Here is a 26,650-nt window from a genome sequence, read left to right on the forward strand (position 1 = left end):
AAACTGGTTAATTTAAGTTATAAGCACTAGTTAGGCACAAGCCTAAGCTGTAGGCTGAGCTTTCATAACTAATAAGTCTCCATGTCATTTTTTTGGGAGCTAGCTGGTGGGACAGAGAAAGACTTGTTACATCACTCTTCCTTCTTGTACCTCCTGTTTCCTTTCTGCATCTCCTGTTCTACCGCATGTCTAGACTTTTCTTCCTCTTCCTTTCTCTCCCCAGAAATCATGCCTATACCTCCTGCCTAGCTTTTGGACATTCAGCTTTTTACTAGACCAATCACAGCAAATACATCTTCACACAGTGTACAAATATCCCACAACAGTCATCCAAGTGCAGGGGGTTGGGGGATTTATAGGACAGGATAAGGAACTTTGTGTGGGGTAAAATTTTATCAGTAGATTATTCTTTATAGTCAAAGCCAAATGATGCTTTTCTTGTCCAGCAAGTGTTCTTATCTTTATGTCAAACTGGCATCCCTATACTTGATTCAACTCTGTATCTGATGTCCACAATGCACACTACCTAGTGCACAGGAGAGCTTCCAGACATCTTTAGAGAGTCTCACCTGAGTTCTGAGATGGGAAATCTGGTCCACGCAGGCTTAATTCTTATGTTCTAGTTCAGAAAAATGACCAGTTAGGTTACTCCTTCCCAATGGGCTGTGCTGGGATACTAGTCAAGCATTAGGACTTGCTTGCATCCAGAGAACAAATGCACTAAGTTCATACTGAGGACCCTAATCTACAATGCTGAGTTCACATCACAGGAACAGAACAAGAATGGGAAAAGCATTCTGAAGAGAACCAAAGCCTGGTTGCTGGCCTAGCCTTAAATCAAGGAGCTAGGACCAGCAAGCACTGCCTCTTTCCCAGAGCCTGTCGCCCTGTCCGAGGAGAGCGTTCTGCTCCCAGTCTACCCTTCCTCAAAGTCCCTCGAGCCATTTGCTACGCCTAGTTGCAAGGAAGCTAGAAGCCGTTTCTTCTGCCGCTACTGCGCCAGCAGACCAATCTCCGAGTCTCCGAGGCTCGGTGCTGCGAACCTGCAAGACTAACTCCTGAGCTCAGCAAGAAACCGCATGCAGCTCATCCCTCAAGGAGGCGCCTGGACGAACGCTCATAGTCCGGGGAAGAGCGCCACCCGGGTGCACACTGGGACAGCTAGTCCGGGAGCTGGCCGCCCGTTGCACACTGGGATTGGTAGTCTGTGGCGCGGGCTCGGCCCTCACCTAGCCAAGGCGGGGGCCTTGGGGCCAATGGGAGCGTCGCCGGCCTGGCCAGCCCCGCCCCGCGCCTCGGGACGTCTGTGCCGGGACATGGCCGCTACCGGTACCAGGATCCTGAGCTGAGCGCCGGCTGCCGGAGCCAACCACTGCCGTCAATCGCCTGCGCGGGCCGGGCCCGGGCGCCGGGACGGCGAGGAGCTGCCGAGGAAGCGGAGGCAGCCGTAGAACGCCGCCGCGGCGGACGCATGGCGTCCATCTTGCTCAGGAGCTGCCGCGGCCGGGGCCCTGCCCGCCTCGCGGCGCCCCGCGCCGCCTCCCCGCGGGGTAAGCGGCCGCCGTGCACCGGACCTGTTGTGGGTGGCCAGGGACTTGCGCGGGACACCCACACACCCCATGCCCCGAGGCAGCGCGGCGATGACAAGCACCCGGCTGCTCTGTGTCGCCTGGGCTGGGCAGCTTCGCTGTGACCTTAGTTGCCCTGGTCGCCGCAGGTCACCGCTACCGACAGAGGCGTTGGGAAAGTTCCTTAGGGCTGTGGCTGCCCTGGCGCTCCCCTTGATGATGAACCGAGCCCAGGCGTGCCCTTTGGCCAGCTCAGGCCTGGAAGCCAGAACTCCGGGACAGGGAGATTGGGTTTTGGGTGATGCCAACACAGTGGGCCGCTCCCTGGGTTGGGGTGGCCGCTGACTGGGGTTTCTAAGAAAACCTTAAATGTGTCCGGCTTGTAAGTTACGGTAAGGATGAAACTTGGTCTGTGAGAATTTGTGATTTACTGGCAGAAACAAAGTTCCTGTCACCTTAAGAGTATAGGCGTGGTGTGGAGCCAGGCGTGGTAGCACACGCCTTTAATCCCAGCACTCTGGAGTCACAGGCGGGTGAATCTCTGAGTTCCGGGCCAGCCTGGTCTACATTTCGAATTTTAGGCCAAGCTACACACACACACACAAATAGCAACAAAGCCAGTTATGATCAGTGGAAAGATTTGGAGCGGTTTTTCAAGCTGCCTCTTCTATAAGAGCTGGCTACCTGTTAACTTGTTCAAGATGCTGTAAAGTACTAATGCCCTTTCTAATTTCTGTGGCCTGTTTATGGCTTAAAAATTAGCTGTTTTTTGTTTTGTTTTGTTTTGTTTTGTTTGGTGTGTGTGTGTTCTTATTATTCCAGACATAAGAATGTTTTCTGGAGTTAACCATCGCCCTTTGAACAGAAATACTGCTTCCCTGACAGTGAGTTAGTCAGCTGTTTAACTGTGGAACCAATAGTAGCAGGTCCCTGCACTCACTGGAATGATGTGCTGGCACAGGCAATAGGCATAAGACAGACATCTGAGTTTTTAGTCCTAGTGAATAAACTGAGGCCAACATGTACCCAGATTCTCTTTACTCTTGAATACCCACCTTATTCCGTACTTTTGTGTGACATACTTTATTCTGATGTTCTCTTTCCGTTTCTTTGTCTTCTTCCAAGACACCACATTGCATTAGTTAGTCCTTATGACTCTTCAAATTATAACAGTTTCTCAGATTTCCTTTGTTCTCCATGACTGTGACAGTTTTGATCAGTACTTCAGTGCGGTGTGTTGTGGGATGTCTCTTTTGGTGTTTTTTGCCGGTGAGTTCTGGGGTGGAAGGCCGCAGATTGTGTGCTTTCATCACATGGTGCCAAGGCTCTCTCTGCAGTTAAGGGAAACTCATGGTTGATGTTGACCTGGTTCCTGGGCTCAAGTGTGCTTGTCAGGGTTCTACTATGGAGTCTCTTCCCTTCCCCTTAGCCTTTCTATGCTGTTCTCTGTGAAAGGAAGTGACTTGGTATGTAGAAGTGGGGCTGACAGATCCTGGAGTGTGTGAGAGGGAAGCATCCAGCCCACAGCGCTGTTTTGTAAACCTGTGAGGACTAGTCAAGGCTCAGGAAAACAAAAGAAGACTGGCTTGGAGTGAGACTGTTGACAGCTGCATGGTGCACAGACCTGGAGGCTTTGCATGAAGGTCAGAGAGGACTTGGAAGGATGTTAAAGTCTTTAGAGAACAGGTAAAGCAGGGGAAGATATTCGGTCTTTATCCCTGTTCCTGACACTGGGCTCCTAAAGCTTTCGGAGTGATGAATAGCAATGGGTTTGTTACTCTTCTCCCCACCCCCGAGACACGGCTTCTCTATGTAGTCCTTAGCTGTCCTGGAACTCACTCTGTAGACCAGGCTGGTCTCAAACTAAGAGGTCTGACTGCCACTGCCTCCTGAGTGCTGGGATGAAATGCCTGTGCTACCACCCCCGGCTGGGTTTGTTACTGAAATGAAGTGGGGAGTAGGCCTAGGTAGGTGCCTGCTGTAATGAGATTAGAGGGCTGGGGTTTAAGCCTAACATCCAGGGATGTGGAGATTAGAGTAGTCAATGGACTAGAGGAAAGAATTCTGCAGAACCTGGGTTGCTCAGGACTCTACTGGTTATGACCATGTCTCTTTGGCTACTTGCTTGTATCCTTTGTGGTAAACTGTGGCAATGATTAGAATACTCTGCTGGGTTCTGTGAGTTGTTCTAGCAAATTATCAAAACCAAGAGGTTCCAAGAACCCTTCAAAGGCTGGAGAGATGGCTCAGTGGTTAAGAGCGCTGACGGCTCTTCCAGAGGATTTGGGTTCAATTCACAGCACCCACATGGCAGCTCACAGCTGTCTGTAACTCCAAGATCTGACACCTTCATACAGACATACATGCAGGCAAAACACGAATGCACATAAAATTAAAAAAAAAAACCCACTTATTTTAGATTTAAAAAATGTGTGTGTACTTGTGTTTCTGTATGAGTGTGTATACTGTATGGGTGAAGGTGCCCATAAAGACCAGAAGCAGTCATAGCACTGGAGTTACAGGAATTATGAGCCAGCCAATATGAGTAGTGGGAACTGAACCCAAGTCCTCTGCAAGAGCAGCAAGTACTTTTAACTGCTGAGCTATCTCTTTAGACCAAACCTCAAATTTACAGACAGCAGCAATGCAGGCAGCCTGGGCAGCTGTAGTGAAATATGGACCTGTGAGCCTATCACTCTGGATGGCTTTGACAGTGAAGCAGGAACAGCCCTCAGGTTTATTTTGGGGAGAACCCAGGGAGGGAGCGAGTAGGATAGAAATGAAGAGTATGATCTACCTAGGCTGTCTTCTGGGTGCTATGGGGTTGTTTCTGAGCCAATCCTGTAGAAGTAGGAATGGAAGAGGCAGAGGGGAAGTTCTGGGCCTCTTTGGATTAAGAGTCTGGAAAGGTTTGGGTGGCCCTGGTCTGTGCTTAAAATGTAACACTTGTTGCTTGTAGAATGTAGCTGAGGGCCAGCTAGATGGTTCAGGTTCTTTTCTGACCTGAGTTCCAACCCCAGGACCCACACTGGTGGAAGGACAGAACCAAATCTTGCAAGTTGTCCCCTCTGACCTCTGAATGGGTGCACATAGAATAAATAAATGCAAAAATAAAATTTAAAAACAGATGATTTTATAAAAACAATGTAGCCAATATCTTTGTTATGAATTGTGAATAGTAGTAAAGGAACCAGAGTTTTCCAGGTTCTGCCAGACCCTAAATGTGACTCCTTCCCCATAGAGCCAGAAGAGCTTCCTGAAGCACTATCCTAATTAGTCTTATTAAATAAAAACCCAGGGTCCGATATTAGGGTGAAAGCTGAAAGAGCAGAGAAGCAGAGCAGCCAGCCACTAGAGACTTCTTACCTCTCCAAAATCTCAGAATGGGCAGTACCATCTCTATGAATCCTCAGACTGAATGGGGCACCCAAGATCCTGTCTCCACCTCCCTAGTGCTGGGATTAAAGGCATGAACCACCACTGCTCAGGTTCTCTTTCAGTGGGCTTGAACTACTGATCTTCTTGCTTCTTCCTCCCAAGTGTTGGGATTAAAAGTGTGTGCCACCACTGCCTGGTCTCTATGGTTAACCAGTGGCTACCTCCACCCTCTGATATCCAGGCAAGCTTTACTTGTCAGAACACAAACAAAATATCATACAACATTTTCCCCCTTTTTTGTCTAAAATAAAAAGTGAAGTTTTAACTAACATAGAAAAACTATCTATATACAGCTGGTGCACGCCTTTAATCCCAGCACTTGGGAGGCAGAGCCAGGCAGATCTTTGTGAGTTCGAGGCCAGCCTGGTCTATAGAGCGAGATCCAGGAAAGGCGAAAAGCTACACAGGGAAACCCAGTCTGGGGGGGCGGGGGAACTATATACAATAAGTACAATAACTACATACAAATATATACAGGCAATAATTACATTAACAATGTCAAGCCCATTAGCATTTGACACATTCAGAGAAAAATACTCCATTATCTGTTCTATCTTGGTGAATCCAAAGTATTTTACCTAATTCACTTTCTATCCTAACTTGTATTACCAACCCAAAACTATCTTTTTATGTCTCTCAACCTTAGACACTTTACACCTCTTCAGTGAGTTTCTTTTCTGAGTCTGGTAACAAGGAAAACTATAACTATCTAGTCTTGAACTCCATCAGAGACCTGAGAAGGGTAAAATGTTACCTAATAGCAGGGACCGTAAGCTGATTGTCTAGTAGCCAGGCAGGAAGTATAGGCGGGACAACCAAACTAAGAATGCTGGAAAGAGGAAGGGCGGAGTTGGGAGTCACCAGCCAGACACAGAGGAAAGCAAGATGAGAATACCATACTGAGAAAAGATACCAAGCCACATGGCTAAACATAGATAAGAATTGTGGGTTAATTTAAGTGTAAGAGCTAGTTAGTAATAAGCCTGAACTACTGGCCGAGCATTTATAAGTAATATTAAGCCTCCAAGTCAATCATTTGGGAAGCACCTGCTGGGTATTTGGGAGTTACTGGTTGGACAGAAACTTCTGCCTACAGCTCCCTCCTGACATAAAATGGTAAATGGATGCTGTTACTGCTACTCCCGCTGCTTGGAAGATTGGGCCAGGCTGTCACCTACTGCCTTGCTATCCCTTGCTATTGCCTGACCTCTACATGGGCCACCTGGCTCCTGCTGAGAATGGTACCTCTGGTTCCCACTGTACAGAGAGCCTGTTTTCTCCACCTCCTTCCTGCTTCACACAACAGTGATATGAATGATCTCTCAACTTTATGTGTTAGGAGAATTAGAGTAGATTAGGAAAAGCATCCAAAGTATATTCTATTGTTCATCACTATTGTTTTTCCATAAATGGCTTCTTTTAAAAATTTTGCTTTGCTAGGCAGTGATGACACGCTCTTTCTTCCTCCCTCCCTCCCTCCTTCCCTTCCTTCCTTTCTTTCTTTTTCTGAGACAGGGTTTCTCTGTGTAGTTTTGGTGCCTGTCTGGGATTTCGCTTTGTAGACCAGCTGGCCTTGAACTCACAGAGATCCTCCTGGCTCTGCCTCTAGAGTTCTGGGATTAAAGGCATGCACCACGGCCACCCGGTGACACAATTTTTATCCAGTACGCAGGAGGCAGAGTCAGGCAGATCTCGAGGCCACCCTGGTCTAAAGAGCATTCTAGGACAGCCAGGGCTACACAAAGAAACCCTGTCTCAAAAAACAAAACAAATAATAATAAAAATTCTGCTTTAATTACATTTATTTTGTGTGTGTGTGTGTGTGTGTGTGTGTGTGTGTGTGTGTGTGTGTGTGTGTCTGAACATGCCACAGCATGCTTATGAAGATCAGAAGACAACTTGTTAGGAGTTATTTCTCCTAACTGGTGGGCTCTGGAATTAAACTCAGGTCTTGGTGGAAAGTGCTTTAATCCACTGAGCCATCTTGCTGGCCTTGTAGGGGCTTCTTGGTATTTGTTTTACCAGTAGTTCTTATCCCTTGTCCCTTGGAAGTGTTTGGTCTGTAGGGCTATGTGTTTGCTAGGAGTCAGTGGCCCTTCCCCCTGCCTACCTACACCAACTCCAGCTAGTTGGGAGGGGCCCCACAATGGGAGGAGCCCATGGGCCTTCAGTGTCCCTTCCCTGGGGCTTAGCCTGAGACCCAGTTTCCAAACTGGAGAGATTAGATGCTCTGTTCCACCATGCTCTGAAGCCCTCCTTCATGTACAACAGTTCTCCAGAAACTTACTGGTAGGGGCTCCATTCAGACCTTCAAAGATGCCTGGTTGACACCTGATTGCTTACTTTTCTTTGTTTCTGTCGTAGGTAATCTGAGGGATGGAGCTTGTCTCAGTTGTACCAGGACCGTGAGGTTGATAAGCCATGAGTAAGTAAGCCCATCACTGAGTGTGTCACTGCGCATGTCTGCTTGAGGCTGTTAGCCATGCACCTGGACTTTCACTTTGTCCGGAACTGACAGCTTCTTTATTCCGTTTCTGTTTCTTTTAAATCTTCATCTGTTTACTTTGATGGTTATGATCATATAGTGTTGGTGAATTTTAAAAGAATAAGTACTCAAAATCCAAGTACCCAGTTATGTATACTACCAGCATATTGGTGTACTTCTCTTTTGGAAGTTGCTTTTGTCTGGTTAGTTTGGGTTTGGTTTTTGTTTGTGAGACAGGGTCTGTATATATAGGATATGTAGCTCAGACTGGCCTTGAATTTTTAACAACCATACTGCTCAGCCTTCCTGTTTCTGGAATTACACATGTGCCCCAACATGCCCAACCTGATGTTTTTACTTATATATCTGGTTTTTGATGTAATTATCATTATAGTTTTGCCAACTTAGTATGACTAATCGTCCCATGCTCACACAGCTGAGCTTTTTAGTGGCTTTCCATAGAATCTTGCCTAATTCTTTTCAGCTGCTTGTGGCCGTATTGGGAGTGTTGGGATCTGTCCATGACAAGGCAGACCCTCCCTTGAATATTTTGGTCTTCCAAGGCTACCTGTAGCTAGTCTTTCTCTGTTCCACCAGCCAGCTCCCAAATCATGACATGGAGACTTATTATTAATTATGAAAGCTTATCCAATAGCTTAGGCTTGTACCTGACTAGGTCTTGTAACTTAAATTAACCTATATCTTTTTTTTTTTTTTTTTTTCCGTTTTTCAAGACAGGGTTTCTGTGTGTAGCTTTGCGCCTTTCCTGGAACTCACAGAGATCCACCTGGCTCTGCCTCCCGAGTGCTGGGATTAAAGGCGTGTGCCACCACTGCCCTGCTTATATCTTTTCATCTATGTTTTTTTATGTGGCTCAGTTACCTTTACTTTGTAATGCCCATGCTGTTTGCTCTGTGTCCTGGTGTCTCCTGTCTTCTTCCCAGCATCCTTTCTACCCTGAAATTCCTGCCTAGCTATAGCAGGAATCTTAGAAGGTCTTATTAATAAAATCAAACCTGAGGCCAGTTATTGGGGTGGATGATGGAAAATCAGAGAAGCAGAACAAGCCACAGCTTCCTCACCTTGCCAGTTCCTCAGCTGATCCTGTTTCCTCAGACTAGAAGCCTCTGAGTTCTCATATCCAAATGGACCTTAGCTGAACTGTTGCTAGAAGCCTGAATGCTTAACCAGCCAAATGCTTCTAGTTTCTGGTCCTCATGCCTTATATATCTTTCTGCTTTCTGCCTCACTCCCTGGGATTAAAAGCTTACTTTCTGAGATTAAAGCCTTGAGTCACCATGCCTGGCTGTTTCCAATGTGGCCTTGAACTCACAGAGATCCAGAGGAATTTCTGCCTCTGGAATGCTAGGATTAAAGGCGTGTGCTACCACTGTCTATCCTCTGTTTAATATTGTGGCTGTTCTCTTCTCTGACCCCACAATATTAAACAGAGCACAATATTTTGGGGAACACAATACCACCACACCTAGCTATTGGCCATTCAGCTTTTTATTAAACCATTCCAAGTGATACATCTTCACAATGCACAAAAACATTATTCCACAACAGGTACCTGCCTCAGGGATGCTCACAGTATGCCCCTCACCTCGCTCTGAATGCATAGTGAGTATGGTGCATTTAGCTATTCCATTTGGTACCTACAGCCTAGGGGATGACAGTACCTATGAGATGTTGGCAGCATCTCAGGTGAGGCTTTGGTGGTGTTGGAAGGCCAGTTTCACTGAGCTTCTTGAAGAAAGCGACACCCACACTCCCTGTTGTATGTAGACTTGGATGTCCCTCTGGGTTGCTGTGCTTCTTGCACTATGTCCTGCAGCCCAAGTTTCTACCTCAGCCCTGTCTTACCTTAAGGACAGGGCAGGAGATACCCTTGGCTGTCAGCACAGATCCCTGAAATGGGGTTGATCTTCCACTTGCATGTGTCTGTCCCTTCCTCTGGGAGAGCAGGAAGCCAGTGCTACCCTCTGTGCATGTCCCTGTCTTTTCAGCTTCTCATTTCTGGAGGTTTGGTGTTAACTAATTACTCAGCTCTGAAATAGAACCAGTGGTGCTTCTTGTGACAGATTTAATTCCTAAAATAAAGACAAGTCATTTGTGAAGACTTGGTTTCTGCTAAAGCACATTTGGCTTGATGCCTGGTGGAATGCTGGGATGAAGAGGGAGGCCTGCAGGCTGCCAGACACAGCAACATTTCTGCGGCTGGATGGCTACTGCATACACATCGTTTGGTCAGATCCCCACACAGCTACTGAAAGAGTCCTTGTGTGTGGGCTCCCACCATGTACCTGTTGGGTGAGCTGTTCATTAGATTTCTCTCTGGATAGTCTCAAGACCCTGGTCATGGAATCTTCTTTGTGCCAATAATGGCATTAATATCTGTACAGAGCTTCTTTCACTCTTTCATGTTTGTTTGTTTGTGGTTTTGTTTTGTTTTGAGACAGGATTTCTCTGTGTAGCCCTGGCTGTCCTGGAACTCACTCTGTAGACCAGGCTGGTCTCAAACTCATAGAGATCCACCTGCCTCTGCCTCCCGAGTGCTGGGATTAAGGCGTGTGCCACCACCACCTGGCTTTTGTTTTGTTTTGTTTTGTTTTTTAAACAGCATCTCCTGTAGCTGAGGCTAGCCTTCAACTCTTGATCCTGCTACCCCATCTCCCAAGATTTGGGGTTCAAAAGTAGGGATGGAACTGAGGACCTTACTCACACTAAGCCATCTTCTCCTGCTAAACTACCTGCCCACCCTCTGATTTCTTCAGACTTTTCCTTTGGGTATAGTGATGTACTTCTTTAATCCCAGCAGAGGCAGGCAGATCTCTATGAGTTCAAGGGCAGCCTGGTCTACATAATGAATTCCAGGCCAGCCAGAGCTACATAGTCAGACCCTGTCTTTCCCAACTCCCCCAAAAAGACTTTCCCTTTTCTTTCAGAAAAGGTGGTGTCATTTCTGCTAGGTAAAAGGTGGCCTTTAACACAGTTCCCAGGTGTTTTCCCCCCTCATTATCCTTTTCTGTTATCTTGCCAGGTGAGGGCTGCCAATCTGTGTGTTAATATTCTAAAGTTGGGCCACTTCACATCACAACATTTGCAGGTTCAGATTATGGCTGGAATCTTCCTTGATCATTCTCCACCTTATTTTTTGAAACAGGATTTCTCAGTGAATCTAGAGTATACTGATTTTGCTAGGCTGGCTAGCCAGTGAGCAATAGTGATCTGCCTGTGTCTAACTCCCTTAAACTGAGATTATAGGTGTACACCACTGTTCCCAGCTTTTGCCGTGGGTAGGTACTGGGGATCCAAATTCAGGTTCTCATTCTTACACAGCAAGTACTTTACCAACCAAGTCTAGCCCATGGAAGAAATCTTGAATCCTGCGGCTGGAGAGATGGCTCATTGGTTAAGAGCAGTTGCTATTTTTGCAGAGAACCTGGGTTCCATTCCCACATAACCATCTGTAACTCTGTATTATAGGATCCACTGTCCTCCTTTGTCTTCCGTGGCCACCTGACATGCACAGGATGCATAAATATACATGCAGCCAAACAATCACCCACCCATAAAAATAAATAAATCCTAAAGAGAATGCTGAGTTTAATACACAGAACCCTCAGAAGTATTTTGGGCATTTGCTTTTTAAAAAGAAAGAAATCTTGAGTCCTGGAGGTGACTTGTGATGGGTAGGTACACATTGATATTGGTTTTATTGTGCTTTGTTTTGTTGAGACAGGTCTCCTCTTCCTATCCCTGGCTGTCTTAGAACTCACTATGTCGACCAGGCTGGCCTCACACTCAGAGAGATCCACCAGCCTCTCCCTCCTGAGTGCTAGGATTAAAGGAGTGAACCACCATGCCTGGCTGGATAGCTCTACATACTTACATTTGTATACGTAAAACAAACATATCTATATGTATGAACGTGCATGTGCCAAAGTGTATATGGAAGTCAGAGAACAACTTTCGGGAGTTGGTTCTTTTCTTCCACCTTAGGGGTCCCAGGGATTGCACTTAGGTCTCCAAGTTTAGTAGCAAGCACCTTTACCCATTGAGCCTTCTTGCCAGCTCCCAGTATTGGTTCTTCAGCAAGTGTGTGTGTGTGTCTTTTTTTTTTTTTTTTTAGCTATTTATTTATTTATTTAGGGAGGGAGACATGTATGTGGATGAACCTGTGGAACATATGTGGAGATCAGAGGACAAACTGTGGAAGTCAGGTCTCTCCTATCCTGTGGATCCCAGGGATTGAACTAAGATCATGAGACTTGATGGCTAGCACCCTTCCCCACTGAGCCATCTTGCCAGCTCCAGCACTACATTTCTTGTTGAAACATTGTGTTTGGTTGGTGTTGTTTCACTCTATTTGGTAGGTGATTTTTCAGAAGAGGAAAGGCAAAAACAAGAAGTCAGGAGATAGGCTGGTGGAGGCTAGGTCCATAGTCTGGCCCTTTGGTTATTGCTAGTGAGCACCAGCAATACCAAGATTAGTTCTGTATTGGTGGAAAATTTAAGATTATTATATAACTTGGGCTGGGGTGTAGCTCAGTGGTCAGCACTTGGCCTAGTATGTTGGAGACCCTGGGTTCTATTCTTAGCACTGCCAAAAAAAAAAAAAAAAGAAAGAAAGAAAATGTAATTTTTTCCCCACTGTTTGAATATGGCAAAACATTATGTGTAAGTTGTTAGTAACTTGATCAGTAACCTCTTTGCTAGGCCAGTGATAATAGCTCAGCAGGTAAAGGTCTCCGACAGCAAGCCTGTTGACCTGAGTTTGATCCCCAAGATCCATAGGATGGAAGGGAAGAATGGACTCCTACAAACTGTGTCCTCTGACCTGAGGCTCTGATACCCCATCCTCCCCCAACAACAAACTCTCTGATGAGTTTAGAACAGCAAGATTTTGGCCCAGCCCTTACCCAGAATGCTGTGTTCCTGCTTCATCTTTGTATATGTATGTGTCTTTGTCTTGGCCTGTTGGCTGCCCTTGCACCTGTAGGCATCAAGCCTTCTGAGGAAGCCACTCCCTTCCTCAGTGAGGATGGGAATTGATATTAAAGCCCGATGATGCAGCTGTCCATGTGCAGAACTGTCTTCCCCTGTACTTTAAGGTGAGGCCAAGGGAAGAAGGTAGGAAGTAGGGCCTGCATCTCTTTGTTGGTAAGTAGCTGAGTGGTACTCTCAATCTGGTTGTGCTGTCTTCTTCCTTGTGTTCTCACCCTGAATGATGTAACGCTGTGGTTCAGGACAGAGTGGATTCAAGGGCCTCTTCACAGCTCCAAAATTGCAGAGCCAAGGAAAGCTAGAGCTGTGGTAGTACGGAGCTGGGTGTGGCTTGGAAAGAGATTAACAGCACTTTATAGGACCCCCAGGGAGGTAGATGAAGTGGGTTGGCTGGCACACATGCTCACAGACACACTATTTCACTGTTCTCACTGGTCCACAGACATGTTCAAACCATCTTCCCTGATATCACTGTTTGCTGTAAGGTCAGTGTAGGCTTATGATCTGTGAAAGAAGACAGATTTGGAGTTTGGAGAATGCCATAGCCAGTGATGACACCAGATCTGAGCCTAGCAGCTAGACCCTTGGGCATTGAGTCCCATGCCCTGATTCCTTGTGGGCTGATAGTGCTCTATACCAGCTATCACTGTACATTACACTCTGTGAGCCAAGGCCATGTGTACCACTAGCCTTGCATGAATCCACCTGTGAAGCATTGTGGCTCTGGAGAGTCATAGCTTTCTTCCCATTGCTTTGACAGGGCAGTCACTGTTGGCTCCATTCCTGGTAGGTATATTTTAACATGAGATTACAGAGGAAGCTCCTGAAACACAAAGGTCAAGTTATGAGGTCATGGCAATTGCAGCAAGTGGACCAGCATTGTGTGTGTGTGTGTGTGTGTGTGTGTGTGTGTGTGTGTGTGTGTGTGTGTGTGTGTGTGTATGTGTATGTAGTATTGTTGCTTGAGATAGGATCTTACTATGTAGTACTGACTAGCAAGTACAGACTCACTATCTCACTGTGTAGCTCATGGTAGCCTCAAACTCAGAGATCTGGATTCTACTTCTGCTTCCCAAATGCTGGGATTAAAGATCTTCACCACTACACGGGGCTTTTTTGTTTTGTTTTGTTTGTTTGTTTTCAAGACAAGGTTTCACTGTATAGCTCTGGCTGTCCTGGAACTTGCTTTGTAGGCACCGCTGGCCTCAAACTCACAGAGATCTGCCTGCCTCTGCCTCCCAAGTGCTGGGATTAAAAACGTGGTACCCCACCACCCGGCTACACAGGGCTTTTTTAAACTTCTATTTTAATTTTAATTTATTGTGTGTAGAGGCAGGGGTTTATGCCTTGGTACCAGGAAAGAAGTCCGATTAATTGAATTGCAGGAGTTGGTTTTTTATTACCAGTGTGGGTCCAGGGATCTAACTCAAGTCAGCTTTATCCACTGAGCCATTGCATCAGGCCAGAGCTGCAGATTTTGAGCCTGGACAGTCTAATTCAGAGTTGTAGCCCTAATGTTCACATCTAGCCAAGTGCTAAAGACAGGACAAAGCGGGTTATGGGCACCCACAACAGGCCTTTTGGAGTTTGTGACCACCTTGAGGTTGGTTTGTAAATGACTAGTAGGGAGAGGTTTCTAATGTACATTTTAAACCTGAAGGAGGATTGTACAGCTCAGTTGGTTCATGATCATATGGTAAGCTCCACATGGAGTCAGAAAAAAGTCTTCTTGTATAGAAACTCTCTGCTTCAGGTTAGGCATGGTCCCCACTGCAGCTGGTCTTCTTGGTGAATGAGCACTGCTTGGGTTCCAGCTGCCCTGTGAGCCTGATCCAGTGTGAAGGAAGAAGTCTAAGGTTTCTAGCTAACAGCTTCTGGCTGTGGCCTCACCTGTTTTAGGGCTGTTATGGAGCCTTCATTGTGGTGAAGAGGCATAGGCCTGAAGACACATGTGCCTCTCATCTCTCTCTCCATGGCGGGTGTTTGGTAGGTGCATGCCTCAAAGAGTACACTAAAAGGGGAAGTAGACAGGTGGGGGAGTCATGCTAGAGCCAGGTAAGGGAATGGACCCTGGACTCTCCTTCGGGCTTTCCCCTTTGTTCCAGTGTCTTCTGTCAACCAAGAGTCACCCGTTGAGAGAGAATATCCAAACTGGATGGACTCTTGACTCTGGACTCCATTCCCTCAAATCCCCAAGTCATGAATATCACTTCCTACGTCAGGTGCCAAGGGCTGGGTTGAGTTCAGTCAAGCTTCTGCTGTCTACCCTACTGTTGTGTGTCTTTGGGAACTTAGGAGTTAGGCCAGTGAGGCTCACACTCATGGCCACACACCATCCTAGCCTCCCATGTCAGCCCTCCTAAAGGCTTCCACCCAGGAAGTAAGTGGGATACATAATTGATCCACCGTGGAGTATGGTTGGATATTTATTTGGTACTGAGCGGTCAGATAGGTAGGAATTTCTCATTGCTGCTTTTTCTCTGTTTTTCCCTTTTCAAGGAAAGTTCTATCTCGCTGTTGTACTCCAGCCAACCCTGTGTACCTCTGCTTCAAAGGTGAGCCCCTCAGCTGTTGGACTCAGAGGCCCGAGTGCCAGGGCACCGTTGCAAGGGCAACGTGGACACCGGCCTCTGCAAGATTGCTTGTCACAGGGCCTCAGTACCTTCCTGTGCGCAGCTGGCACTCATCGCCTCCCCTAGGAGAGGACTCTATGATAGAGAAGTCCCTCAAGTCCTTAAAGGACAAAAATAAGAAGCTGGAAGAGGGTGGCCCCGTGTACAGCCCGCCAGCTCAGGTGGTAGTGAAGAAGTCCCTGGGGCAGAAGATACTGGATGAGCTGAAGCACTACTACCATGGCTTCCGCCTGCTCTGGATCGACACCAAGATAGCTGCCCGCATGCTGTGGCGCATCCTCAATGGCCATACGCTGACCCGCCGGGAGCGCAGGCAGGTATGGGACACATCATGCTCTTCTTTCTACGCAGGTCATTTTCTATTCCTTTTGATAAAAAGTCAGTAGAGGGTTATAGAAAACGAACCTATCTCACACTACTGTGAACTGCAATGCAGTGTGAATGCCGACACGGTGTTGCCCCCTTGCTGGCTTCCTGCAGCCTTCCCTTGGTTTCTGTGTTTCTGTTTCTACTTCATGGACACTGTGTCCCTCAGGGGAAGTCTCTTCAAGTTATTTCTTCGGCTCTGTGAGCCTGGTATGTAATTCCTTCTGTCTTAAGCTCTGAAAAGGCCCTTCCTGGGGCTGGAGAGATGGCTCAGTCTTTAAAAGCACTTGCTGTGCTTCAGACTGTGGGCAAGTTTGAGTTTAAAGGTGACAGGCTAATCTGGCAGAGGAAATTTCAAGACAACAATAAGATCAGAGGCCCACAAGACTGGCTCACCTGTTAAAGGTACTTGTCACTCAAGCTTGACCCCCTGAGTTTAGTTCCTGAAACTTGTAAGAGAAATGACTGCATAAAGTTGTTCTTTCACTTCCACATGTGTGCTGGGGCACACATGCACCTCCCACATACATGATAGGCACACAAGTGCTAACCCATACACAATGAAAATGATTGTTTTTACTCCGGTTTATAATGGGGATCAGAAGCAAAAGATGAATAGAAAGACTTGAAAAACTTGCAGTTGGGCCAGAAAAGCCAGTAAAAAGTTGGAGCTAAGGATAGTGCAGTTGTTAAAGAAACTGGGACCATGGGGCTGGAGAGATGATTCAGTGGTTTAGAAGACTTATTGCTCTTGCAGAAGACCTGGGTTAAATCCCAGCACCCATATGATGGCTCACAACCATTTCTAACTCTAGTTCAAGGCTTTAGACACCCTCATTTGACTTCTTTGTGTACCAGGCATACATATGGTGCATATATATACATGTAAACAAAGCATTCAAGCACATAAATAAATTTTAAAAAATATTTTTTAAAGAGAGAGATTGGGGCTGGGCATGGTGGCACGCGCATCTAATCTCAGCACTTGGGAGTTAGAGGCAGGAGGATCTTTGTGAGAAACATGCCTTTAGGGCATCTAAGGAATTGGCCAGACCACAGCCTATAGACGGCTCTGCCAGTGAAAATTATAAACTCATTTGAAGGACTTCACAGGTCCTCCACTTGCAGGGGTAGTCTGGGACATCGTTCGTAGATTGCTATCTTGTCTAAATTGCCCTTCTTTGGGCCTGTCTTGTTTATCTCTACATACATCCTGTGCATCTAGTGAGCCTAGGGTTTGCACCCTGCCCCGTTTTTCTGAAAGCCGTTGGCATGTGTAGCAAGAAATGGGTTCTGGAGGTGTCTGTCGAGCTCTTGAGTCACACTGGTTGAGTTTGTAGTAATGGTAGGTAATGTAGTAATGCCCTGCTGTGTCCCCACTCAAGTGCCCATATCTTTGCAGTTTCTCCGGATTTGTGCAGACCTCTTCCGCCTAGTGCCCTTCCTGGTGTTCGTGGTGGTGCCCTTCATGGAATTCCTGCTGCCTGTAGTTGTGAAGCTCTTTCCCAACATGTTGCCATCCACATTTGAAACCCAGTCCATCAAGGTGAGAGCACTGGGACTTTGAATTCACCTTGAAAATGAGTCTAAGGACTGGGCGATGGCTAGTGGGTAAAGAAGTACTTGCATGAAAACACAAGGTCTCGAATTTCAATCCCTGGAACCATAAAAACCAAGCTGGGTAGGACATCTGTAATCCCGGTGCTCCTATGGTGAAACGGACGGTAGAGACAGGACAGTTCCCAAAAGATCATGTGCCAGCTAGCAGCACACAGCAAAGGAGAGACCCTGTCTCAAACAAGTGGATGGTGAGGACCAACCCCATGGTATCATCTGATTTCCACAGGCAATGTCCACACACACATAAGTCAATGTACACACATATGTTAAACAAACAAAAACAAGTAACAGATAGAAAGGAAATTAGTCCAAAATTCCTTTCAGACCACACAGTTACATGTGTGTTGTCTGATTCTTTTGTGAAGCACTAGCTGAGCCAAGTGCTTATGTCACACCAAATGACCCGTGAGGCCCCAAAACCTCACTGTCTGGTCCTTCATGAGATACATATACCAACTTCTGCTATAGAGGTAGGGTTGGGGCTTCACACAGACATTTTTTAAAAACCATGAAATAGTTTAAGAATATAGCACACTTAGATTTTTGTTCCTCGAAGACCAGGGAGACTTGTCTTGCAGTAGGCAGCAGTCTAAGCAGGCTTCAAGACTACTTCCTACAGTAGAGACAGGTCCTGGTGGGATGCAAGAGGGTGCAGGGCATAGCTGGAGTATAACCTTAACTTTGCTCTCATAGGAGGAAAGGCTGAAGAAAGAGCTTCGGGTAAAGCTGGAGCTAGCCAAGTTTCTCCAGGACACCATAGAGGAGATGGCCCTGAAGAACAAGGCCGCCAAGGGAAATGCCACCAAAGATTTCTCTGCATTTTTCCAGAAGGTGTAGTATTCTCATCTGTCAGAGGATGATTGGAATGTCAAGCACTTTTCTTCCTTATTCCTTCATTTCTTCCCCCCCCCCCCTTTTTCTTTTAAATTGTATACTCAGCAGAATAAAGCTCTTAAGGACAAAGCTTAATCTAACTGCCTGCTTCCTGTGCTCAGTCCCTCTCAAGGGAGCTGTAGGAATATACAAATGTGCCTCTTCCTGCCACTGAGAAAATGGGGTGTGGCATGAGAGCCCAGGGCAGTGCCCCCAGCCTGGTGGGAAAAGGACAGCAGCACTGACACCCCAGCTGGCACTCCCAGCCTCCTGGTGGACAGCAGCCTGGATGGCAGTGCAGGAATAGATGCTGTGTATGCTAGTGTCTCATGCAGGCTTAGAGTGCCTGAGGTAGGACCGCTCCCCGGAGAGCTTGGTGAGAGGTAGGTGGCCTAGCCCTCTGCATCCGCTCTCTCTTGGTTCCTTACTTCCAGATGGGACCCGAGGCTAGCTCTAAGAACAGGAGAATGCATAGTTTGGACCTAGTGGATAATACTTGGGACTATTTCTGCAGATCCGGGAGACAGGGGAGAGACCCAGCAACGAGGAGATCATGCGTTTTTCCAAATTATTTGAGGATGAGCTGACTCTGGATAACCTCACGAGGCCTCAGCTGGTAGCACTGTGCAAGCTGCTAGAACTTCAGTCCATCGGCACCAACAACTTCCTGCGTTTCCAGCTCACCATGCGGCTGCGGTCCATAAAGGCTGATGACAAAGTGAGTTGGCCCAGTCGAACCTGTTGTAGGTGCTCGCTTTTCTTGCTCATTTTCTTGTCATGCTTTTTTCTCACATAGCTCAGACTTGGTAAATGGCCCAGGCTAGTCTCACATTTGTGGTAATCCTCCTGCCCCAGGCTACTGAGTGCTGGGATTACAAACATGAACCACCATACCTGGTTTGTTTGTTTATTTTCTTTTTGCTTGGGAAGAACAGCATTGAACCCAGAGCCTTACGTGCTATGTAAACACTTTAACTCCTGAGCTCTTTCCTTGACCCTCTTCTCTTTTCCTCTAATTCTCTTAGATTTATTTTATTTTATATGTATGGATGCTTTGCCTGCATGTATCTATGTGTACCACATGTGTGTCTGGTGCCCTTAGAGCTCAGGAGGGCATGGGATCCTGAAACTGGAGTGATAGATGGCTGTGAATGACCATTAGGTGATGGGATTGAACCCTTGTGCTCTGGAAGAGCAGCCAGTGCTCTTCTCTGTTGAGACATCTCTCCAACCTCAGTCTATTTTCTTTTTGACATTTTTTCTTTTTCCATTTCTCATGTGTATGTGTAGTATTTATATGTGTATGTATGTTTGCATATATCTGGGGTTTGTGTATGGGTGAGTGGGTCCATGTGCATGTGTAAGCCCAAGGTTGGCGTTGGGAATCATCCTCAATTGTTCTTCCATCTTCCTGAGTAGAGCAGAGTCTTTAGTCAAACCCAAACTCAACACTATGGCTAGTTTCCTAGCCAGCTTGCTTTAGGGAGTCAGCAGCCTCTGTCTTCCAAGGCTGGGTGTCATGTAACCCAAGCTAGCCACCAACTCACTGTGTAATCAAGACTAGCATTTAATTCTTTGTTGCTGTTTTTTTTTTTTTTTTAAATTTTTATTATGATTTATTTATTTTTATTTTATGTGTATTTGGTGTTTTGCCCATATACATGTCTATGTAAGGGTGTCATATACCCTGGAACTGGAGTTACAGACAGTTGTGAGCTGCCATGTGGGTGCTGGGAATTGAACCTGTGTTCTCAGGATGAGCAGCCAGTGCTCTTAACTGCTGAGCTATCACTCCAGCTCCAGCATTTAACTCTTTTTTTTTTTTTTTTTTAAAGATTTATTTATTTATTATGTACACAGAAGAGGGCACCAGATCTCATTACAGATGGTTGTGAGCCACCATGTGGGTGCTGGGAATTGAACTCAGGACCTCTGGAAGAACAGTCGCGCTCTTAACCTCTGAGCTATCTCTCCAGCCCGCATTTAACTCTTTTAACACATTTTTCTAAAGCATTTATTTATTTAGTGTATCTGTGTGTGTGCAAGCAGATATGGGCATCATACATCTATGTGTGGGGTCGGTTGTACTTGCACAAGTCAGTTCTTTTAATTCTATCATGTTGGTCCCAAGGATCAGACTCAGGTTATCAAGCTTAGTGGGAAGCACCATTTTGCTTCCCTGGCCTTCAGCACTTAATCCTCTTGCTTCCACCGTGTAGGATTGTAGGCATGTTTCATCACATCTAGCCTTAGCACTCTTTATTTTTTATTTTGAACAGATAAGGTCTCAGTTACCAAGCCAACCTTGTACTTTAAATCTTCCTGCCTCTGCCTCCCAAATCATGGGATTACAGGGGTGGACCACCAGGTCTGGCTTGCTTGCCTGCCTGCCTTCCTAATTTCTCTTCTCTTCCCTTCCCTCTCTTCCTCCCTATCTCTCTCTACTTATTTGCTTATTTTTGAGGCAGTCAAGGGCTCTCAACTTAGCCCTGGCTGTCCTAGAACTTGCTCTGTATACCAGGCTGACCTCAAAACTCATTCTGTAGACCAGGCTAGCTTGAACTCAGAGATCTACCTGCCTCTGCCTCTCAAGTGCTGAGATTAAAGGTGTGCACCACCATATCTAACCCTTCCCAAACATTCTAATCATAGTTCCTGTCCAATATTTTGGAGGACTATGGAGTCTGTGGGTCTTTGTTTTTGCTGTCCTTCTGGCTTTTGTTTGTTTGCTGTATATCATTTTTCTGAACTACAGGCACTGACTATATTAACAGAGATTCTTCTTTCAGGAAGGACTCACTCATGAGCAAGATCAGGGACTGGCTACTTCCACCCTTGCCAGGATGGCCTTGGGTGGGAAAGTGTTGGGGAGCTAGCAAGGAGATGACTTGTCTTTAGCAGGTAGTAACAAGCTACTTCCTCTCCATCAAGGTGTCATTAGGGACAAGTGGAGAACCATGGTTTCCACTCTACCCACTCACTGTCAAGTGCAGTCAGTAGAGGCCAGTGGAGTCAGGACTTACCTCCTGCCCAACAGTAACAAGACCAGGTCCTGTGATGTCAGCAGGAGCTAGGTGGGAAGTGGTGACAAGGGACGTAGGCCCTGGCAGCCAGGGGTCTGCAGAAGTGGAATAGGGGGTGCTTACCTTAGGGAGTCAGCCTGTGCAATGGGGAGGCTGTGGAGTGAGGGTGCTTACCTTAGGGAGTCAGCCTGTGCAATGGGGAGGCTGTGGAGTGAGGGTGCTTACCTTAGGGAGTCAGCCTGTGCAGTGGGGAGGCTGTGGAGTGAGGGTGTTTACCTTAGGGAGTCAGCCTGTGCAATGGGGGGGCTGTGGAGTAGGGGGTGCTTACCTTAGGGAGTCAGCCTGTGCCCTCACTTGTTCTAAAAGTCACCCCTTAATTGTAAGGAGTCTTTCTCTGTCCCATCAGCCAGCTCCCAAATCATGACAGAGACTTCTTATTAATTATGAAGGCTTCGCCCATAGCTTAGGCTTGTTCCTAACTAGCTCTTATAATTTAAATTAACCCATTTATATTAATCTATGTTCTATCACTTGGCATTACCTCTCTTCCATCTTGCACCTCCTGTTGTCTCTTCATGTTTCCTGGCTTCTCTTATGCGCCTAGATTCCTCCTCCTCCTCGTCCTTTCTCTCCTGGGAAATCCCACCTATACCACCTGCCTAGCTGTTGGCTCTTCAGCCTTTTATTGCACCAATCACAGAATGCATCTTCACTCAGTGTACAGATATTCCCACAACACTTCACTTGTGGATGGGACCAAGTAGCAGTGTGGCGAGACACCTATGTCTTGCAGCACCTGGGCCACATGGAACCTTGCTGCAGAGTAGGAATAGAGAGCACAAGGAACTGGCCCTGCCTGCGCCTTTGTTCCCTACGGAGGAGCAGCAATGGGTGGTTTGACTATAGGCCATGAAACCAATTCCCAGAGTAGCTCTGGCTGTAAGACGCAAAATCTTAATTGCAGCATCTGTGGAAGTGGTACCCCCACCCCACCCCCACCCCCAGCAGTGTCAGAGGAAGCCAGTAAGGCAGAAAGTAGAATCCCATCCAGATTCTTCTGTCATGTAGCCATGTCTCTAGATTTGATTAAAAAATCACATGTTAGTGTTGCTAGATTTTTCCGCCTTGCCCACAGTCAGGACAAATCTTTGTCACCCGCCAGTCCCACCGCCGCTCAGACCCAACCAAGTAAACACAGAGACTTATTTTGCTTACAATACTGCATGGCCGTGGCAGGCTTCCTGCTAACTGTCCTTATCTTGCTAACTGTGCTTTTATCTTAAATTGATCCATTTCCATACATCTATACCTTGCCATGTGGCTGGTGGCTTACTGGCGTCTTCACATGCTGCTGGTCATGGCGGCGGCTGCAGCGTCTCCTTCTGCCTTTCTGTCCTTTTATTTCTCCTCTCTGTTAGTCCCGCCTATCTTTCCTGCCTAGCCACGGCCGATCAGGTTTTATTTATTAACCAATCAGAGCAACTTGACATACAGACCATCCCCCAGCACAGCCAAGTGCAGACCATCTCAAACACCTGCACTCAGGCCCATGGTCCTAATCATCCTCTATACGGACCTGCTGGGTAACGCCACAAAGAACCCAAGAAGGGCTCCCACAGGACAAACAGAACATCCCACAGCACCTCCCCTTTTCTTTTTTTTTTAAAAAGGAAGGTTTTAACTTTTACACATCTTCAAAGCCAGCTTGGTATATTTGGGAATTTGGGCGTAGCTTCTCTTAACTACTTCCTGCTGGAGGGGGGCGCTGTATCTTATGGGGATGCAAAGAAAATTTTAGGATCATGGAGTAGTCCGTGAGACCGTATCGTCTGAGCCAGTTGCCTTGAAATGATTCTGGATGTTGGATCATCTGGGCCATGGTGTCATCGGAGACCTTTCAGGTGGTCTTGGCTGGTCAAACCTGATGTATCTTAATCTGGAACAAATCCATAGCCTCTGGCTTTCTGTAGAGACAAAAGCAGAGTCTCCTTTCCAAAGTAACACATCCTTATATCCAAATTTTAAAGTCAAGATATCTTTAATATATACATATTGGTTTAACTCAACATCTTTTACAATCAAATGTTTTTCTGCAGTTAAAAATCCCAAAGACAATATAATCCAAACTCTCTGTGTGATATCCATCTTTACATGGCTTATTTTTTATATTACTTTTACTTTCTCTTTAAAGACTTTTTTTTTTTTTTTTTTTTTTTTTTTTATTTATTTTTTTTTTTTTTTTGGTTTTTCGAGACAGGGTTTCTCTGCGTAGCTTTGCGCCTTTCCTGGAGCTCACTTGGTAGCCCAGGCTGGCCTCGAACTCACGGAGATCCGCCTGGCTCTGCCTCCCGAGTGCTGAGATTAAAGGCGTGCGCCACCACCGCCCGGCAAGACTTTATTTTTTTAAACTTTCTATTTCTTTATATAACTGTCTATGTTCCTTTTCCTCTCTCTTCCAAGCCTATGTACATTTTTACACACATTGTAAAGCATTTAAAGTCTTGTTCCATCTGAATCTGTCTTATTGCAAACTTATTGCTTTAAACTGTAGCCTTCTAAGCCTGAAACGGCTCTGTGGCTGCTGGCTCCGCCCCCTTCAATTTCCCAACTTGGCGGTGGTACGTTTTCCACCAGCTCTGGGAGCCATCAAGTCTCAGAAATAGTGGGTCTACACTTTTATCCAAGCAGCGTGTAGCCCAGAAACCTTTTTTGTTTTGTAACTAGCAAAGGCTAAATCCACCACGCAGCTTAATGTGCCACTTGCAGAGGCCTCATTCCCGCCATACTGCAGGTCAAGCACACATGCCAGGAACCCGCCAGTAACTCAAACCGGCGGCTGCCGCTCATTTGAGAGAGAGAATTAGGAACTGTGGGGCGTTTACCGACGTCACTGTTCCTGGAGAACTTACCGACGTCACCGCTCCGTGTGTTGAGTTCTGAATCCTCTTGACCACCACGCGAGGATTCTTCTCAGATCACACTTTATTGGAGCACCTCTTGGTTAAGGGACTTTGTCTTTAGTATTTTTTTTTTTTTTTCATAACACCGGCCTTTATCCCTGTTCATTTGTCCTTTTTCTTTAGTCCCTCTTTTTTTTTTTTCTTCCCTTTTTTTCTTTAGCCCCACGTTGGGCGCCATGTTAGGGTTGGAGAGATGACTCTGTGGTTAACAGCATTTGCTGTCTTTACAAAGAATGTGAGTTTGGTTCCCATCACCTACATGGTGGCTCACAACCATCTGTAAGTAACTCCAGTTGCAGGGGATTTTCAACACTGTTTCTGACCTCTGTGGGCACCAGGCATACATATGGTGTACATACATATATACAGGCAAAACATTCATACACAAAATAAATACGTTTTTGAAAATTAAAAAGGGCTGGTAGTGGTAGCGGCACACACCTTTAATCCCCACACTCAGGAGGCAGAGGCAGGTGAACTCTTGAGTTCAAGGCTAGCTTGGTCTACAGAGCGAGTTCCAGGATTGCCAGGGCTACACAGAAACCGTCTTGAAGAACCAAAAAAATAAAAATAAAAAAGGAAGGAAGAAAAATCACTTGTTGTAAAAATAGTCACTTATACCAAGAACCAGGAGAGGTCCCTAGGTAGAGAAATGCAATGAAGGAGCAGATGCCAGTACTGAGAGGTGGATAGTGGGAAAACTGGAGAGGTTTTGTTCTTCCTCTGTTTGGTGATAGCAGTCTTGCTTTGCTGTCCATGCTAACATCAACCCCTGCCTCAGCCTTCTCGAAGTTCAAGTACACAGAGACTTAGAGCAGCTATCATATGGCTGTTTAAACACCCCTTCCAAACTGAACTGGGTGAAAATCTCCTCAGGCACACAAGGCCATAGAGCCACACAAGGAGTTAGAGCCAAACAGGACCCTGAGTGGTAAGGTGCAGCAGCTGGAAAAGAGAGGGTGGGCAGTGTTCACAAGGAGCTGCCTCTGGGGGCAGGCAAAGATGGCGGCAGGTGAACAGCACTGTGGTCTGTCCGCAGCACAGTATCCAGCCTTTATATTCAGAGGACCCAGAGGACTGGAGAAACAGGAGGGCAAGGCCCACAGAACCTTCAAGAGCTGATGACTTTAAGCTCCCCACATTCAGGAGAATACATGCATTTGTGACTTTAAGAGGTGAGGATTAAAGGCATGATGGTGTGGGAGGCAGGCAGATTTCTGAGTTCAAGGCCAGTGTGGTCTACAGAGGGAGTTCCAGGGTTACACAGAGAAACCCTGTCTGGAAAAACAAACAAACAAAAAGCGGAGTGAACCTCTAATAGGATACATCTGAAGAAATTTATACCATGATGCATCAAGTCAAATTAACAAACACCACAGTGAGGGGGACTGTCTTCCTATAGAAGAAGCGCACAAGACAGTGGTTTCCTCAAGGAGCCTGTGGAAGCTGGATGACTTTGCCCATACTGACTTCTGTCCACAGCCACAATGTCCCATAGGAATCAGGAACAATGCTGGGTGGTGGTGGCTTACACCTTCAGTGCCAGCACTTAGGAGGCAGAGGCAGGCAAATCTCTGCATTTGAGGCCACCTTGGTCTACAGAGTGAGTTCCAGGACAGCCAGGGCTGCACAGAGAAACCCTGTCTCAAAAAAAAAAGGGTGGGGCTGGGGAACAGGCAAGGCATTCTCAGGTGAAAGAATACAAGAACTGTCACAGATTCCTTAAAGAACAGCCAGAGGGACAAAGGAGGTGGCTTAGTCGGTACAGTGCTTGCCATATAAGCACGAAGACTGCGTTTAGATCCCAGAACTATGCCAGCACTGGTATAGGCAGAGACAAGGGGCTGCCTGAAGCTGATGACCAGACAGCCTAGCTGAATGATGAGCATCACCTTCAGTTAGATTCTGTCCCCAAAGAAATAAAGGGAAGTGACCACAGAAAGACACCCCATATATAATTCTGGCCTCCAAATCCACATGCATACCATATGTACACACATTAGCCAGCATAAACACGACACATACAGTACACACACATGTCAAAGGGAGGTTTCTACCCAACATTGTTCTACAGTGCAGGATGAGACTTTGGAGTCTCAGAAGGAAGGAGGCAGGCAGAAGTTTGAGTGAGTGTGGCCAGCTTTCACTACTCTTCTAGTGAGCTGGAGGTGCGGCACTTGTGGTTCTCTGAAAGAAGAGAAAATAGCTAGGATGACCAGATGAGGAACGGGCAAGCAAAGGAAGGCGAGCAAGCGTTCTGCCTGTGGTTCCACTCTGCGCTGTGATAACTGTATCAGAGCACTCCATGACAGTGCTGCAGTAGCCAGAGGGAAACAGCAGGGAGACCAACTGAAGACAGTTGTTTTGCATAGTAAAGAAACTGGAAATGGTCCCATCTTCCTGGGGAAACAGGTAAGCAGAATGATCCAGCCAGCCTGTGCGAAGCTGCCCATCAGTCAGGAGTCACCTTGGATGCCCACAGCAGCAAGATGTGTCCTCAGGAACTCCCAAGGTTCCTACTATGGTTTCTGTGTGTTTCTGCATGTTTGTATGTTTTTGTTTTTGTTTTTTTTTGTTTGTTTTTTTTTGGTTTTTCGAGACAGGGTTTCTCTGTGTAGCTTTGCGCCTTTTCCTGAAACTCACTTGGTAGCCCAGGCTGGCCTCGAACTCACAG

At 46.5% G+C, this 26,650-nt stretch overlaps 1 protein-coding gene across 1 annotated transcript in view; it reads left to right on the top strand.

Moving 5' to 3' along the window:
* Nucleotides 1–1,147: 1,147 nt before the first annotated feature.
* Letm1 (leucine zipper and EF-hand containing transmembrane protein 1) overlaps nt 1,148–26,650 on the top strand; it is a 41,638-nt gene continuing 16,135 nt past the window's right edge. Inside the window, exons 1-6 of the mRNA XM_006972877.4 lie at nt 1,148–1,550; nt 7,371–7,431; nt 15,001–15,451; nt 16,903–17,046; nt 17,814–17,951; nt 18,508–18,711. Of these exons, the coding sequence (XP_006972939.1) occupies nt 1,472–1,550; nt 7,371–7,431; nt 15,001–15,451; nt 16,903–17,046; nt 17,814–17,951; nt 18,508–18,711 (1,077 nt within the window). The 5' untranslated portion in view covers nt 1,148–1,471. The remainder of the gene's footprint in view (nt 1,551–7,370; nt 7,432–15,000; nt 15,452–16,902; nt 17,047–17,813; nt 17,952–18,507; nt 18,712–26,650) is intronic.

This window comes from Peromyscus maniculatus, chromosome 10, assembly GCF_049852395.1.
Source record: "Peromyscus maniculatus bairdii isolate BWxNUB_F1_BW_parent chromosome 10, HU_Pman_BW_mat_3.1, whole genome shotgun sequence".
Classification (NCBI taxonomy): Eukaryota; Metazoa; Chordata; class Mammalia; order Rodentia; family Cricetidae; genus Peromyscus; species Peromyscus maniculatus.